The sequence below is a fragment of the Rhea pennata genome, chromosome Z (assembly GCF_028389875.1).
Source record: "Rhea pennata isolate bPtePen1 chromosome Z, bPtePen1.pri, whole genome shotgun sequence".
Classification (NCBI taxonomy): Eukaryota; Metazoa; Chordata; class Aves; order Rheiformes; family Rheidae; genus Rhea; species Rhea pennata.
This window is the reverse complement of record NC_084702.1, coordinates 12,261,854-12,280,128: the sequence shown is the minus strand read 5'-3', so window position 1 is coordinate 12,280,128 and position 18,275 is coordinate 12,261,854. Positions and strand designations below refer to the sequence as shown.

Sequence of the window (18,275 nt, the reverse complement as noted above, 5' to 3'; positions counted from 1 at the left end):
ATCCTTTCTTATCAATCAGCAAAGAGAGACAAAAGGCAAACACGCCTATATAGCACTCAGTGTGGAGACTTCTCCACTTGTCTTCAAAAGAGTAAAACGGTTGCTTTCTTCTCTCACTGTCACAAAGCAGGCTATATAGGTCCAAGAAATGAAAAACAAACCTATAACAGCCCCCCCCCCCCCAAAAAAAAAAAAAAAAAAAATCCCAAACACACCAACAAAGCACAGAGCAGGAGATAAATGTCTCCAGGTTTCCCTGGTGTTCACTAGGTGTACAGCCAAGACAAATGCAAAGACATGGAACATTCTGGTAAAAAAAAAATTAAGTTATTTTTGCTTTTCCTATCTAAGTCTCATGAATGTGGATCACAACACAGTGTTTATCATTTTTATTTGCATGACTTCTGCACTAGGTTTGCTCGCCACTGAAGGTGAGTCCCATACATTCGCTTCTCGGGCTTGTCATTCCCTCTTAAGAGGTTCCCCACACCCTCCATGATGGTACAGGGTAGGCCTGAAGAGCAGAAGAGCTCAGCACAAGTTTGCTCTTCCTCAAAGGCAGCAACCATGTGCTCTCCCTGTTTTTGTATTAGGGCCTTCAGGCTGAAAACAATGCATGGTTCAGAGCAGACATGTTAACGTGCAAGCTGGCAGCCCAGTGTCTAGGCTACCTGGCTCAGTGTTTCTAAAAGCCCAGCACAGTTAGGCACACGTTTCCCAACCAGGATGCAACATCCTAAAATTGCTCATAGCAGTGGAAATAGCTCTTCCTCCATAAGCACCAATTAAATCATTTGTAAGGCACAGATTACAGCCTGGTTTGTAACCTACTGATCCCTCCTCAGAAAGAAGGGATCAAAAATTTCCTTCACATCATCAGCATTTCCAGACAAAACTTCAGTGATGCCCATTGCTAAGGATGTTATAGGGTTAAAAAGATTATTTTCAGGATGAGGAGGTTCTGCTGTTGCTTGGAAGGCTCATTATGTTTCACATGTTTTTATTTTCCCTATCATCTGGTGTCTATTATTCCAGCTTTCGAACTTTGGATTGGGTATTTACATACTTCTGTGGAACCTGGTATGTAAAAACCGTAGAATTAGATAGCCTCTTCCCACAGGAAAAAAAAAAATATGCATGAAGTAGCTTTCCTTGTCATCAGGAACAGCCAAAAGCAGATTCTACCTTTAATGTTTGAATTCCTACTTCATTTCAACCTGTCTTTTTGGGCTGGCCATCTTACAATTTTTTGTGTATTGCTCCTTCACAATTAAGACAGCTTTGATACTTACAGAAAAGATGTCATCTCAACAGCTTATGTGGAGAGTCTCACACTTGAACAGTGGTAGTGTGCATGTCCTTAGCTCTGTCTGAGCATTCTTCCTTGCCTTGCCGAAGGCTTTCATTATTTTGCAGTCCTTCTGCAGTGCAAGATTTAGCACTTTGTGAAGAAAAATACCCAGGATAAATGTGCATATAGTGTTTCTGTTGGTTTCTGAAAATCAGCTTGCTAGACAGCTATTCTAGCACACAGGTGCAACCCAGGTCCACCACGAACATTTCGGACAGAGTCCAAAGCCAATGAAGGAATGAGAGTTTTTTCACTGACCTCAATGAGCACTGAACCATACCTTTTCATGCACACTACAAAATCTGTGGATGCAGTGGAAAGATATCAACTGACTTGCCTTTGCTTCTGACCATGTTTTTTAGCACAGAGGACATAAAGGATAGTGAGCAAACAAGAAATGGAGGAAAAAGATTAGGGAGGTATATCAGGAAACCATAGCCAAGGAGCAACATAATGGTGATTTGTAAGGAACACCATTACCTTAAACTGGCAAAGCATTTCTCTGTGAGCACCTGCACTATTATTGCTGAAAGAGCAGGCACATGTCCCAAGCAGCTCAGCATGTTCCTCAGCACTGTGCTGACTCGAGATGTTAATGAAATGCTATCAAAATCACAGTATTTACATAGGCCTTGAGCAAGGATGTCCCAAACTGCTGGAGACCTTTTGATGGTTCTGCTGCAAGAACAAGATGCTTGAATGCATGAGTGGAAAACAAAAGAGGAAGAGAGTAGAGCTTTTCCCTCAGAGCTGCCTAACAACAGAGTCATGGTTGCATGCCCCACATCAGTCTTTTTCCTGTACCCCAAACACAAATATTTGGGAGCACTCCAGGAAAGCATTAACAGTCTTGGCCTGGAGCCAGAAGAGGGTACAGCCACCCATGTCTGAAAAAAGTAAAATGGTCTTAGAAATTTACGTCAAAGTCAGAAAGCAGAAGAAACATATTAAAATAAGCAAAGAGAAGAGTTAGAAAAATTTTATTAAATAATACAAAACATGAAGCTAAAGAGAAAATATGGAAGAAAATGAAAAAAAAATAAACACCACAAAGGGCTGCGTACATGATAAAGCAAAAAAAGAATGTTCAGATATTCAATATAAGGAGGAGAAAAATGAATATAAGGAATTTACCAGACTACCTCCAAAGCAAACTAGCACCATGAGATGTTCTAAAGTAAATGGAAAGGCACCTACAGTCATGCCAAGAGGCAAAAAACAGTAGTAACTGACTTGACCAATCATGGAAGAACAACAGGGATTCTGCAAATCTTGTGACTAGAATTTTGAACCACCAGATCTACCTACAGATTATATCCACAGAAAGAGTAACACGATTAGCAAGTAGTTAAATCCCTGCCAGCACTATGGAACTAAAAGACATCAGTATCCACCCTTTGAATACCACAGGGTTCTCTTACCCAAAAGGTGAAACAACTATTCGAATGGAAATCAGCAGAAATCATTGTCCATATGGTGCCGCATCGACAGAGCCATATATATCACTGCTGTGTGCAGGTAGTAACACATAAGAAAGTCTAATAGTGTCTCTGCAAAACACTGTAATGCTTGCTAAGTCATTTTGCCATTCTGAAAACTTCATGCGAAGTACAGTCACAAATACTGGCTCAAAGTATCCTTCATATCTGCTGAAAGTTACTACCTTATCCTCATGAGTCTAAGTATGTAAACAGAATTCACAGTCTCCACTGTTATGCAATATAATGCTAAAACTACAGGCTTGACACACACCTGCACACCCTGCAATCATACATGAAGGAAAAATACACAGCAAGAATCTACTGCAGAAGCAAATAAAAATCCAGGTTTTCATGGATGCTCTACTGTGTGTAAAATGTGGGTCAGACAGCTAAAAGGAGGAAAACTGGAATCTTTTCAGAAGGAAAAAATAAATAAAGTTAAGATTCTGATCCAGTTACATAAATTTACTGAGAAATTAAGTATAGTTATTTGTACATATTTTCAGAGAGATCAATGAACATCAACAGAATAGTGAAATACTCAAAACCAAGACATCCAAAACAAATAAGAACAACAGATCAGAACACCTCAGGATGCTTAAGTAAAGGAAACTGAGTAGCAGTTGAAAAATTAGAATAAAAAAAATCTATTAAAGAAAAACAGAACAGTGCTTCAGGTTCAAAAGAAGCCATAGTTTCAGTACACTGTAAAGTAAGTACATTGTATCTGCAAAGTACTAACAACTAAAAGGACAGAAAAACAAATAGATCTGAAGGCATCATGCTTTCCTAGTAAATCCACACTGGAACATCAACCACAAAGTCAGAGATCAGCATCTGCATGACAATTAAAATTAGGGAATTTGGCTCCTGAGAACAAACACAGGGAGAATGTATAAATCACAAAAAGCTCTTGAAAGCTCTTTGGGGAAAAAAAGAAAAAGTTATAATAAGTATGGGCCTAAGACATCATACATCTGTGAGAAAGAGTCCTAAATTGACCAAAAAGGAAAAATAACTTTTTAATTCAGTGTGAATGTGTTCAGACAAAGAAAAAATTTGTAGGAACAATGTCAGAGAAATTCCAAGGAATTAAGAAAGGCAGTAGACAAAGAGTTTCCTCTGGCTAGAAAGATGCTTTTGAAGCCAAATCAATAAGTAATGCCTTACCAAAAATCACAAAATATATGGCCAAAAAGCAAAGAGGGCTTTCAACAATAATTATTTAAAAAGGAGTAAGATAACATTCAAAGTGGAGCTTATGAGAGTTAGAACATAATCTTATCTGAGATTCAATGGGTCTCAAAATTACCAGCACATAGAGTGGTGGGAAAGTATATAGTCATGAGTAACAACAGCTTGAAAAGTGGGAAGGTGGCAAAGCAGGGTGTCATACAAAGATAGCTAAGACTATACACATTTGTTCACTTTATGCCATGCATCACTGACCTGGAAGGAAGAATATGTGGGAGGCTGAAATGTTCTGGCAATAAATTAAACTGAGGGGAGGGGAAGATAGAAAACAGAACAAGATTCAGAGGGATGCAACATAATATTAATGAACAAGCTTAGGGAACCATACTGCATAAAGATGTTCTATCCAGTGCATGTTTAAAAACAAAATTTGAACCTAGTCCTAGAAATAATTATTCCTACTAGAGAAGTTTTACATTGCTAGCCTGTTGTGAAGGAGCTGTAATAGTAACAGGCTTTGTGTAGCTTTGTGTCCTCACTCTTAAACTCTAAAAGATGCAGAGATAGTGTGGGAAGAAAAATTCCTTCAGTACAATTGCCATTTAAAGGATTAAAAACCAAACAAAACCAAAATAACCTTGTCGGAGCAATTTCTTTCAGCATTATCTATCAAAGTCGCTTCTGGATCACTGTGGACCAACTTTTAAATTAAAAAAAAAAAAAAGTTATTACATACATACCTAAGGTAACAGCAGAAGGCAATCAGAAAGATACACAGACTATGAGATCTTGGTCATTCAAAGGAGCTGAGAAACTTTTATGTTTCTTTAACACCTTGAATTTCCTTCTGAGTTATGCGTACACATATTTCTGAATCAAATGAGACAAACGCTACACAGTTTCTTGTGTTAATGTCAGAATCACTGAGAAGTGACATGAACTTAATCTAATATGAAATAAAGTAACTTTATCTTCCAAATTCCTTTACACAATTCATACTACTGCCTACTGAAGTATCTCAGAGTTTCACAGTCAAGATCAAGGAGAAAGCGATTATTATACTCCATATAATAAGATGCAAAGAAAAAGCAGAGAGATTTGTGTAAGTCTTAGGAAGAAGGAAAAGTAATTGTTGAAAGAAGCTATACCATATTATTTTTACTATCTGGGAGGGACCAGTCCAAGAGCTTCTCATGGCCTTCTTCTTTTGAGTTTCTAACACTATTAGAAATTCCAAATAACATTAGCTTTCAAGACCTATAGTCATTCACAGAATAGGTATACCATGGTCAAGAACACTGCTTGAATCCTTGCCATGTTCTGCTAATGCTGCAAGTTGGAAGGATCAGTTTTAGGGGTGGAGAAGAGCTTCATCACATAGCCATTTCACTTCCAGTTATCCCTTCTTTATATCTGTTCTCCCCGCAACAACATTATTTTCCCAGTTCCAATGCAGTTTGATTTTTCTGTGGTTCTTTGAGTGATTTGGCCACATACGGTCACTCTAATGCTGTATATAATCCTCTTTCAAATCTGGGATGTTTCAGCAGATGTTTTGCTACTTGCATCCTTTGTAATGTCAGCACCAAGTCAGTACAGCACTGTAACCTACATGTCGCTTTGTCCACTGCAATTTTTCCTTAAAATACAGAGATGTTCTATGTGGACTGCATCACGTTTTCTTCTGGCATTTCTGGCATCTCTGTTCCTCCACTGCCTTCTGTTTAAAGTAAGAACATTGCAGGCTGACAGTCTGCTGTCACCAACTCATACTGGGTGAACAGTTCAGCCTATTGGTCATGTTTCAACTCTGTCATCTCATCATTGGTTACTGAAGAAGTAAAATTCCATAGCCTAAATACCAGGAAGCAATTAAATACAAGCCTTCTGTTTGCATCTGAAATGTCGTGATCACTGTGTGCTTATCCATTTCCATAAAATCCCTAAAATAAAAAGTTGTCCAGTTATTCCTCCTCTGTTGAGACAAACTCAATTTCCTAGAGGGAAGTGCACTTACAGAAGAGATGAACACAGGCAAATAGATCTGGAAAGAGCTATGGCAAGATGCTGATTAAACCAATCTGGCAATAGGACTTACTGGTAACAGGTTCTCTTCTGAGTTTACAAAAATTTTCCCTTTCTATTGACTCTTCACTTAAGCAATGATTTATTGTGCAATTATTTTTTGGTATTGGTAAATAAACTTAGCCTGATACTCTGTGCTCTCCTTGTCATTTTTAAGGCAATTCATCAGATATTTTTCAGGAATATTCCACATTTCCTACTCTATTGCTCTGGCTCTTTAAATGTTTGTATAAATGCAAATACAAACATGAAGACACAAACATGCATGCTTCTGTCACCAACATACTTCTCTTGCTTCTAACCTTGAAAGGAAGAGGGGAAAGAAATCCAGTTCTACTAAGTGCTGCATTTTTTGCATTTTACTTTAAAAATTACCCTACACTGAAAATATATGGGTGCCCAGGATGTGATTCACTCTAATGACAGAGCTTAACAACTTGTCTAATTTGCTCTGGAGACCTCCAAGAGGGATAGCATATATCCTGACATTACTACTATTATCACCAAAAACAGAGAAACTCAGATCTATCCCTAGCTCTGGGTAACCTCAGATCACTTCAGACAATTATTTCAAATATTGATATCAAAGTGTGGTAACAATGTCCCTTAAAGAAGAAATAAAACAATCTACCTAAATGCCAAACTCCAGGCTGTCAACTATATTGATACTAAGACACACAGCCAAAATGAGCAGTAAGATCTATAGCTAAAATGAGAAAAGGTGTTTTACCTCTCTCTCCATCAAGCTCCAAATTCCTCTAACAAGTTTCAGATGAACAGAAAATCACTCCAGTCTTCGAAGACAGAAAGTGACATCAATTAGCATACACACGAAGGCTACTAACATGTGGGAATGATAGCCTGCAGAAATAATCTCTTCAGTAAAGCTGGTCAAGTCATACCACATCATGCTCCTTCACAGCAACAGCTCCCTTTTTATTCTTTATAGAGTTATCATAGATTAAAAGGAGAGTGACAGTTATGTTAGAGCTGACAGATCATCTGCCATTTTACACCTTTTCCTTAGTGTAGCGTAAAAATCAGAGCAAACAAAATGAAAAACCTCAGGGAGAAAACAAACAAACAAACCCCAGAGGTCTACATATGCTTCTCTCTGTGGATGCAGTCAGACCCATTTCTAGCTAACAGGTAGGAATTCAAGAGATGTTTTTTCCTTCATCTATTGCTTGATCTGCCCAAAATTCCATCTTCTCTCTACCTTAAGCAATTTTTTTCAGTATCACATCAGTCCCATCACAGCAGGTTATCCAAATTCATACAAAGACTCACAGCAAATTCCTTCTCCCAGCTGCCTAAGTTCCTGTCTCCATCCTGTTCAAACACAATTTTGCCCATTCAGCTCAGGACCAGAAAGGAGCACAATAGACAGCTCACTGACATCCCCAAATGCACAGCCAACAACAAAATGAACATCTCCTGCTGTTCCACTGGCCACAAAACTGTTCTCAACATGCTATAGGAAAAGACCAAGAGTCAAACAGCTATTCACCACTGGAAGGAGCTTAGGGAACTAGGGCATCTCCAGTGCCCCAGGTCCTTGAAACAATGAGGAGTTTGTAAACCTGTAAGGAGAGAAATAAACCCTGCACTTGCTCCACCACTGCCTGCCAATACAACTCAGGAAAATGTTCCCATCTGATCCCACATCTGATAATTAGCGTAATTCTGACCACAAGAAGTAAGACACACCAACAAGCACCCGAGAGTCTTAATAATAAGCATTGGCAAGCAGCTTAGCCATTGGCAGCACCACTGGGAAGGAAAGATAGGGAAATTCTGCGGAGAGAGCAGAAACTTGCCCTGGGCTAGAGAAAGAAGAAACGAGATCGGGAGAAGGACCAGAGTGAAAAGAAGAAGAGTTCATCTGAAATGTGAGAGGGAAAAGATGGGCATGCAGTACTACTCCTACAGGGCACAAAACCAAGGAAACAGGTAGAACAAGGAGACATCCTTCTGAACCCTGACTATGACTACAAAATCAAAGGCATCTTCTGATCAGCAAAGTGCTGATCATCATCTTGCATCCTTAATATGGAAGCTATCCTTCCAACTCACCTTGCAATTAAAGCAATTAGGCATTAAAGCTTTGCCTGAATTTGCCCTGTAGTCATTACTGGCTCTCTGCCTCCCTGATCAAACAACAGATGAGTAAAAAGACTTCAAAAGAGCAAATGTCCAAAAACAAAAAAGGAAAAGAAAGAAAGAAAGAAAAACAACAATAACAAACTAGAAGTCCTGAATACAAAGAAAAGGCAATTCTGCTCCAATATCAGGCTTCCAGGCTGTGAGAATTCCAACCTACTATGGTCGCAATCTAACAGTGGTAGCCATAAAACACTATAACACAATAATGACAATGAGAAAAAAACAACAAAGGTGAAATTTCAAGGAAGAGTCTCACAAGCAACAGGCTTAGAGACTTTCTACATCACTCAGAAGGTTACAAAACTACCTCTTATCAAGAGTAACACTGATCATGGATAAAACTAAATAGGTCAGCTGCAAAATAAGGCATACATTGGAAAAAAAAAGGGGGGGGGGGAACCATGTCTGAGCATATGGAATGCTTGGCTCTCTTTTGGCAGGTGGAAGGTAGAGGGAGTTGAATGCCTCTAGGGCTCAGTGGACTGCAATAAAAATGCTGTCTCCTTGACACTAGCTGAGAGACATTTGTTAAAAAGACTCCCCTCATCCCTGTAGCTCTTCTCTGGTTCTGGGTGTGCATGAAATTGTTCTAGCAAACTTGCTAAAGACCCTCTGCACTCCTCAGGAGACACATCCTCACTATGCATTATATGTTCTGAAAAGAAAGTGTACAGGAATGGGAAGGGATTTACAGTTCTTAAACAACAATCCCAAAGACAGGACTTAGTTGAGTACCAGTACCAGCCAGGTTCCAGTAAAGCAAGGCAGATATATTTATATTTCAGTTTCTAGATGAGACAAAGTTCTTTTCCACTTGCAAAGGCTAAAGTTCAGAAAAAGCTGGAATAGGTCGTTGGATGTTTCACTTAGTAGTTTTCAACGCATTTGCTGCTACAAGTAATTAAATTTAATGAAGATGTTGACATGCTATGTACTGGGAAAGTCAAAAAATCTTTTCGCTCTGACCCTGCACGAGTTTTGTGATGTGTGCTAGTGTTCGTGATAGATACTGTTTAATTTGTACAACAACCGTGATTATTGAGCTCCAAGGGCACGCACAGAGAGTACTGCTTTCTACATTTGAAGAGCTGGCTACCACTAAAAGGCAAAAAGGTCTTGTGCAACACCAGCATGAGTAAGAAGACATTAGAAGCCACATCCACAAGATCGGTATGGTTTATCACTGGTACTTCACTCTGTTCCTACAGCAATTACATATTCTTAACTACTAAAATTTTTAAAAAAATAGTATTTTGAATTACTTTACACAATCATGACACAAATAAATTTATGAGGCACCAAATCTGCCAGCTGTGTCAATATAGAGCAGCACTTTGCTCTGCAAAGCAGTTAAGCCACAGGGGTTATTCACAAAACAAAGCACTACTCAAAAAAAACAATAGTTCTAGCCAGGGCAATTTATGACCAATATTTTACATACTCCCAGAAGTTTTTGCTGAGGGTAGAGTAATAACACCAGACTATTGATCTGTCTATGGCATCATTTTGTTTTATGGTCTTTATGAGAATAGGTTCCAGTCATGGATTTCTCCAGTTTGTAAGAGGAAGGCAGTCTTCCACCTCTACAGCCCTTGAATACAAGTGAAGATACTTAACACTAGGCCTTACAAAAGCATGTTTGTATGTGTGTTTTCTTTAGCTAGTGTTTATTTCACAGGTAACACCTGCTCCTCTGTTTTCCAGTGTTTACTCAAACAATTTTTGTGTCTCTGTCTGGCTTTCATGTCAAGCTTTCTTTACCGGCAGTGATGATGAAGGTCTTTTAATACTGTAATGTCTTGATGATGCTGACTGTGGGATTTCATTGCCTTGCACTCAGATCAACAGGAATGGAGTTGACTCCACGCAGTGCAAGACTGCAAACCCTTATCTGTGACACATATTGCCCCACAGGATGCCAATGTTACCAGTAAATCCATATAAACCTTCAGGGCAGAGATTAACATAAACCTAAGTTCCGGTTCACAAGAAGACAAGAACACATAATAAAATATATCCTTTTAGGGGATTCACCAGTCCTCCTCAAAGACTAAACAGTTTGAAATATTTCAATTTACTCTAAATTTTCACTAAGAACTCAAAATTCCTAAGCCACATTTTGCTGTATAGTGCAAAAAAGTTAGTAAATTCGAACAAACAAAAATTCCAAACATACAAGTATTTTTCCTTTTGGAATACAGATGGTGGTCTTCTACGTATTTTCAGTTGTAAGCTATTGGGAGAGCAAAAGAACATTTTACCAGAGTGGTCACCTCATTGTTTCAATAGAAGTTGAACATCAAAAAACGTTCAGTGCCTCTACACTATGCAAAACAGAAGAGTCACAGTGGCGATTACCATTTGCTGGTCTTTTGTGGGTGTTTGTAAATAAATAAATAAATAAATAAAAATAATCCAAAAAAATTCTTTGGAACATTGGCATCCTGTGGGGCAATATGTGTCACAGATAAGGGTCTGCAGTCTTGTACTGCGTGGAGTCAACTCCATTCCTGTTGATCTGAGTGCAAGGCAATGAAATCCCACAATCAACATCATCAATTATTTCTATGATATTATGATATGGCATAACACATGGAAAACTAGGTAGGATACAAAATGCAGCATCTTCCAGTGATGTCTCACTAACAGACAGTCTTTTGACTCACTTCAGAGATTGCCACAAACACCCTGTTACACCACTGCCCTGGGAGAGCCACATGAGCGTTAAAGTGGTTGTTATGCTTTTTAATAACAATGCAGTTGCCAGGGATGGGCCTACTTAAACCACTAAACTGCTTTAACTTCACCTCCATGCAAAGTACATCAAGTTCCAAAACATCTCCAAGACATATAGTTGAACATTTCAGATATGCTGGCTGCTCACCACATTGAACTGAAAGAGATGAGTCACTCAAATTTAAATATATTTTCATCTTTTTTAAAAACGATCAACCTACAAGAACAAAAGAAATGTTCTAAGGAAGGCCCCTCAGGGAACAATTTCTTCAGGAAAAAAAGCAGCAGCAGAAGTTCCACTGGGGTCTTGTCCCAGAACAGCTTTATTCAAACAGGCGCTCTGCTATTACAATTCAGTATCCTTTTCCCTTTTCTCTATCTTTGCCGGGCTCAACAACTGGCCCTGCAAGATGAGTTCTGATAGCTTCCCAAATCTCTGCAAGCCATCCTGCTCTTTTTCCTGCTCCAACTACAATATTCATCCACAGACAAGAACAGATTCTTTTTGCAGCCATTTCAACTATACTGGCCTGCTGCATACCTACCAACCTATGAAATGAGTCCATAACAAGTAAGACAACTTTCTTGTCCACCATTCAGCCCAGTCCTAGTACAATTTTTTATCTCCATTAATGTGATCACAGCCCAAGCACAGGTGATTTATACACACTAACACAGGCAAAATTCTACTACAGTTCACTGTATGAGCCCAACTTAATATTGCCTCCAGCTGGACATAATAATGCCTCTCACATATCCATATTTCCTATTACTGGGACCACTCTTTTATCTAGTCCTACGCATTGCTTGCAACTTGCAGGCCTAGCCAACACCAAGTTTGATTCATTCCCTTCTGAAAACCAAAAATAAATGATGTCACAAGAGCAGCGATCATTAACTCGATCTGCAGTGAACTTCATAATGCCAAAAAGTTACCTAAAACAGGTTATTCCTTCCCAAAGCAATGCTGAAAAAGTTAACATAATTATTATTACACTTGTACTTGTCTGACTAGCTCCCCAGTGGGTGGCTTCTATTATTGTCAAAGTGACTTAACTATTAACCCTGTTTAAAGATGATAAAGCTAATTGGGACAAATTCTGCATTGGTCTCAGGCTGCAATACAAATCTAGGTAACAGAGACATCCTCATAGAGTGTTAGTGTTAAGATTCACTATTGTATTTGTCTTAGGAACAGCTCACATTAAAAGCTATAAAATTATCTTCTACAGAGATCTGCACTTGATTTGTAACTTCAGTTACCATGACTTTGTGTTCCCGGATCAGTAAAAAACAAACAAAAAACAAAAACAAAAAAACAAACCTCTGAAGTAAATGCACCAGCTTCCCAGGTTGGAAAAATGTCCTGTATCTCTCAACATTATCCTGAGTAGCAAAACTTTGCTAACAAATTGGAAAGACTAGGATTAGGACAGCCACTTAACCTCTTAACAGTCAGTAATGGAACACTTTTTTAAAAAGTAATAGAAAAGTAATAGATACTACACAGGATGTTCTCTGTTTGTTGGATTAGTTTAAGCTAGCATTAGCAAAAATAAATGCTCAGTTAGTAAGTCTTCTCTGCACTGTTCCAGACACCCTTTGACAAAAGGCAATCTGAGAACAGCTGGCCAAATCTTTTCAAAAGACTCTGATTAAAAAGTGACTTGCTGAACCACACAAATATTATTCACTCTTGTTTTCTTCTCAAAATTATTTCTATCCTTCTTTTTTCTTTCTTTAAATTCTTTTCTGCCATTTTCTGGGCTTATTTCTTGTTTTTAATTCTTGTATATTTCTTTTTTTTTTTTTTCAATGAGAAAGATAAGAAGGGGTGATGGAAGACCAAAAAAGCCACAAAGTAATTAGTCATGACACTTATCTCCCTCTTTTTTTAAATCTTTTTATTAAAAAAATCCCAAAACACTCTGGAAATATTTGAACATTTTTTTTCTTCTCCTAACATCACTCACACCCTAATTCCTTGGCACTTCTGCAAACACCTGAACCTTTTATTTATCTTCAGCTACATTCTCTTCCCTTGTCAATGCAACTCACACAAGATTCAAGATTTTTGTGCTCAAAGGCCAATTATTTTCTTGATCAGTAGGAAGCAACAGAAAATGAGTCTCAAAAGCAATCACTGCAAATGTTTTAAAGCTTGCTATAATGCCACACTACACCTGACCTACAAGTCTACGTTTTCTCTGATAACTGCATCCCTTCCTCTGTTGCTTCCTAGACATTCTGTACCTATAGAATAGATCTTTCTTGGATGCTTCTCTTGTATAAGGGCATTAAAAGCCTTCAAGGAAAACAGGGACAAGAGAACAGTTCTCAGAGTCTCTCTCCAGCAGATGCAGGTTAATATCGAGAGGCACTGTTTATACTCTTTCTAACAAAAGAATAATCACTTGTACTACCATTACAAGTACACATTTTAAGCTTAATCATCTAGTTTCATTCAAGAGCTCTCCTAACAAGGTAAAGGGGTAGGCTTTAGGAGAACAAATGGAATTTGATGTTCTCTTTCCCATTGGCTTTCAGTAGAAACTCTGCCTCTGAAAATTTTCTGTGATTTAAATCTCTGCTAAAAATTAAAGCCACCATGATATTCCAAGGTCAACTGGTGACAGAACAAGTTAGTGAAGTATGAATTGGTAAGGTTCTAAAGCAGGTCACGTCCTAGAACACCACATTTAATGTTGTTTCGTTGCAACTTCTGATCCTTCTTAATGACCAAATGAAGTTGCTTCTTGGGCTACCTGCCTGCTGTGCTTTTTTTTTTTTTAAGTAAAAATATTAAGTGGCACCTTAGAAAATTAAACTCTTGCTCTCAGGCACCTCTTACCATTAGAGTCCTCCACTTCTTCAGCAGCAGTGTGGTTCTTGGAGGTGTGGTGGGCGTGTGAGGCTGCAAGGCTGACAATGCGGGGTCGTGGTAGTGTCAGTGCTTTCCCATGCACTTTCAAGGAGTGCTCTTTCAGCTGGCTGATTGTCATGGTGGAAAATGAGCAGGAGGAACATTTGTAGGCATGTTCACCTGGGTGAGCGAAATACAGGCAAGTCATCAGCTCACAAAAGAAACAAAAGGGGGCCCCCACACTTCTCCTACTGAACTTGGCAGTAAAATTCCCATGGACTCCTTCATTGTGAGACTGATCCCAAAGAGAACAAGCTATATGGGTCTCTGTTGGAGCAGTCTGGATTCTGCAGGCACAGACACCACTTTCTGACAACTGCAGATCCTTGTCAAGTGACCGATGTCAAAAAACAGACCAGACTCTTAACGTGCCTGTATTGCATGGTATGGGAAGAAAACAGACTCTGGGATGAAAATTCAGTTATCTGACTACAGTATTTCCAAATTTCTTTGGTAGCACAGCAACTAAAGAGGGTGAAGTCATCCATTTTTGCATGCAGCACATCCAGCATTGCTACTAATGAAGCAAGAAGGGGACCACAAAGTGCTACAAAAAGTCCCTTAAAAAAAAAAACTATTTGAGGAAGGTTGTGTTTTCCTTATGTGAAACCTGCCATCACGCAGGAGTAATCTCCACAGAACTGGTAACCAACTCCAGGTTGGCATGGCAATAGCAAGAACACTGTATATTTGTAGTGCTATGTGAGAGTGTGTTATGAAAAAGTCTTAAAAGAAGTGAAAGAACAGAAGTAATGAACAGTAGTGAATTTAATTCCAAATACACTCCAAGCCATTAAGACAGAATACAAAGGAGAAACAAATCCCTGAGACAAGATTTGTTCTGCATTAAGCATCATGGAGGCATCTAGAACACAAAGTGAACCTGTCCATCGTAAACAACATGATATATACGCAACAAGTCTATTGTTTTGGAAGTGTCGCTTTCATGTGTAAGAATAACACTGGCCACACATGAGTTGTACATAAAGTGTCAAAACTAACACAGGAGTGAAATATTCATGAACAGTAAGAGCAGAACAAGGGCTCTGCATAATGAACAAGCAGGAAACATCTTTCAATTCTCAAAAAAAAAAAAATTAGCATTCAAGGTTCTCAAACAGATTTGTTTCCAACACCAGAAAAAAGTAAATCAAAAGAGAAAGTGAAAATATACGCACTGCAGCAAGTCAGAGTAAGCACACATGAAAAGATTAGCAAGCTCCCTATATAAAAATAAATCCCACCCCTCTCTTCCAGAAAAACTGTGCTAACCACAGGGAGAAAATACCAACTCCTAGAAAGCCTCTTTGGTTCATCTGAAAAAGAACAGATCACTTGACCGTCTGAAACAGTGAAACAAGAATTGTTCCACATGTGTTTTTAAACAGCGTTCCTCACCTGTGTATCATGTCAGAGATAAATGCTACCTTTTTACAATGGGAAAGAAAACATTTTTTACGTAGTATGTATGATAGTGATGCTTAACCAAATAGGATAATGCAAAGACAAAAAGTCTCCCTCCTCGGAGATACTCAAAACCCAAGTGGACATGGTTCTGGGCATCCTGCTCTAGCTGACCTCGCTGGAGCAGGGGGCGTTGAACCAGATGATCTCCAGAGGTCACTTTCAACCCCAACTATTCTGTGATTCTGTGAAAAAGAAACCTGAAGGTAGAAGATACCACTGTAATGCAAACACAAAACTTTACAGTTTAAGAGATTCCTGGATGAGGGTAGCTCATTTTAAGCATTAGCTTAAAATCATCACAAGAAATTAAAGCAAATAGAGGATGATTACAAATTAAGAACTCTACACAGAATTAGTAAATATAGCTACTATTCAGCAGTAACACTTCAAGAGGACATCAGCATGACTGAATATGTTTGATTTCAGAGGCAACACTATGGTTTGACTCAGCAGAAGGGTTTTACCAATTTTCAGTTGCTAGTTTCCCATTTCATAAAATGATAACAGTAACATATAAATCAGTAATTTCTACGTGGAACTGTCTCAACACCCAAGATATCCCCAAAGCATTATGTTTCAGATTATGCAGAACCTGAGCAGGGCAAATAGTCTGGCTTACAATGTAATTTGAGGTTAAAACAATTGACAGAACATTTAGAGATACTGCAATCTATTCTGCTTCATGCCAAAGGAGATGGTGAGAACAAATGCCAGAAATGCTGGCTAGTACTAGCTGTTAGGCAAGAACACATTTCATAGAGAAATGAAATTTGATCAGTCCCCAAAAGATGATGCAGGCAGGCAGACTGAGTGAAAGGCTCCCGGATTTTACTGAACTTTAAAGACCCCCAAAAGACTTTACAAAAATTCAAGGGCATGTTGCAGGTTTTTGCTTCTGAAAAATTATTAAAAAAAAAAAAAAGAGAGAGAGAGAAAGATGATGGCTGAGAGAAAAAAAATGTAGTAACAAAAGAAATATTCAGATAAACACTCTGTTACTAGAAGACAGGGGACTCTCAGGAAAAGTATCCATAAAGTGATTATTCAGTAGGATATATTTCTGAAGGACTGACTGAAAATGTAAAACAGCAAAACTCCTATTGAAAAATATGCCAGGGATTTTTATGTGATGAGAGTATTTGTTTGGTAGAAATGGACTGAAGTAGAACTGATCATAAAACTTTGAAAACTCTACTATCTACAAGTTATTGTGAAAAGCACTCTCTGGGCTGCAGAAAGCAACTATGAAATTGTGTTCTTTTATGATGCAAAACACAGATCCACTGATCAAGTTCAAGGGCATGAGTTTGTAATATATAAATCAATGACCTACATGAAGAGGATTGTAAAGTAAATATTAGCTGCAAATCTAGCAGGTTCAATCAAGGTAACACAAAGTAGCCCAACTGTACAATGACATTAAAAAAAAAAAAAAAAAAAAAAAAAAAAAAAAAAAAAGCTGGCCAAGACAGAGAACATCAGCACCTCCACACAGCGTCTGGGACTTCATAAACTGAAGCTGCTGCATACAGGTAAATTTCCTAGAAGAGGCAGAATGCCATAGTCTCATATAGAAGGAGGCTGGAAAACTTTAAGTTAATCGACAATACCTATGCAAGTACAGTAAAGTGTCCTGGTATACACTCTATCACCAGAAGATAAAAGCATCCAAGCATGAAAATTGAAATCCATATAGGAAATGGAGTAGAGCAGAGACAACCCATCCCTCCTAAATTTTTACAGATGAGAAGTGCATTTGGATCCTTATCTTCGTCAGCCAACAAGGCTCCCCATTTTCTCCATCTTCCTCCTCTACTCCAACTTGAGTACACATTGTGGTAGAAACAGGAAGTAAAGAAAGGAGTGTATTTCTAGCACCTTGTTATCTGTTGCAGGAGTTTCTATTTGCAAATTGTAACAACTGGGCTAATTTGCACAGTTTTTAGATTGCTCCATATTCTGTTGTTTGCATTAGAATATGTGTTTGGACTGAGGTGGGGGACTCAATTGTTTTTCATTGTCTTTTACTGGAAAGACGCAACAGAAGTCAATGGAGCCATTGGTTTGACTCCAAACTTCACATGACCTTTCATTGCATGACAGTGCCAGGAGTCTAGGGCCAAGGAATAAATATTCAGTCACCTACCAGGACATTTTGTGTCTCACACCTTTGAAATCAAAGGTGCAACACTTTGAGGTGACCTATCCTGTATGACACATCACCTTCCAATTCTTGTTCATCATGTTCATCATGAAGCATGTTATTTGCATGTATGTATTTTGGTACTGGAAGACATGGGTTTGCAAGACAGATTTCCATGTATAATAATGCAACCGTATCATTCTCAGTCTGCTGCACATAGACCTGACTCACAAAGTTTTCAGTGTTTGCTTTAACACGTAAGCCACCATAAGAGTCTATGAAACCAAGATGCAATCCTTGGTCCTTTTCCCAGAATCACCTAAAGCACAAACATGAATAAAAATATAGTGGAACAGAGCTCAGTACCAAACAGTTGAGACACCAATGGTATATGTGGACTGACTGAACATTTTTTGTTGTTATTTTTGCTGATTTACAAAACTCTTTTAAATAAAAGGAAATAAGAAAAGAAGTTCCTAAAGTACTCAACATTGATTTAAATTCTTGTTCTCACAAAAACATTACCTAAATTCCCGTTGATTAGAAGACATGCAGAGGCTGGCCAATCCTGACTTGCCTTTGAAAATCTTACCCAAATTTGGTGACAAAACACGAGATCAAAATCAGCATCTCTGATCAGCAACAAGTGTACAAGGATGATTTCAGCTGTTGAACTGTGAAGTCGAGAGAGAGAAACTTACCAGCGTGAGCTTTGAGTATATGGGTTTT

At 38.5% G+C, this 18,275-nt stretch overlaps 1 protein-coding gene across 1 annotated transcript in view; it reads right to left on the bottom strand.

Annotated features, from left to right (window-relative positions):
* The window catches only part of ZNF462 (zinc finger protein 462), a 93,527-nt gene that overhangs the window by 21,341 nt on the left and 53,911 nt on the right, over positions 1–18,275 (bottom strand). The window contains exons 7-8 of the mRNA XM_062599745.1: positions 18,248–18,270; positions 13,865–14,056 (exon numbers count right to left, since the gene is read on the bottom strand). Coding sequence (XP_062455729.1) covers positions 13,865–14,056; positions 18,248–18,270 — 215 coding nt within the window. The remainder of the gene's footprint in view (positions 1–13,864; positions 14,057–18,247; positions 18,271–18,275) is intronic.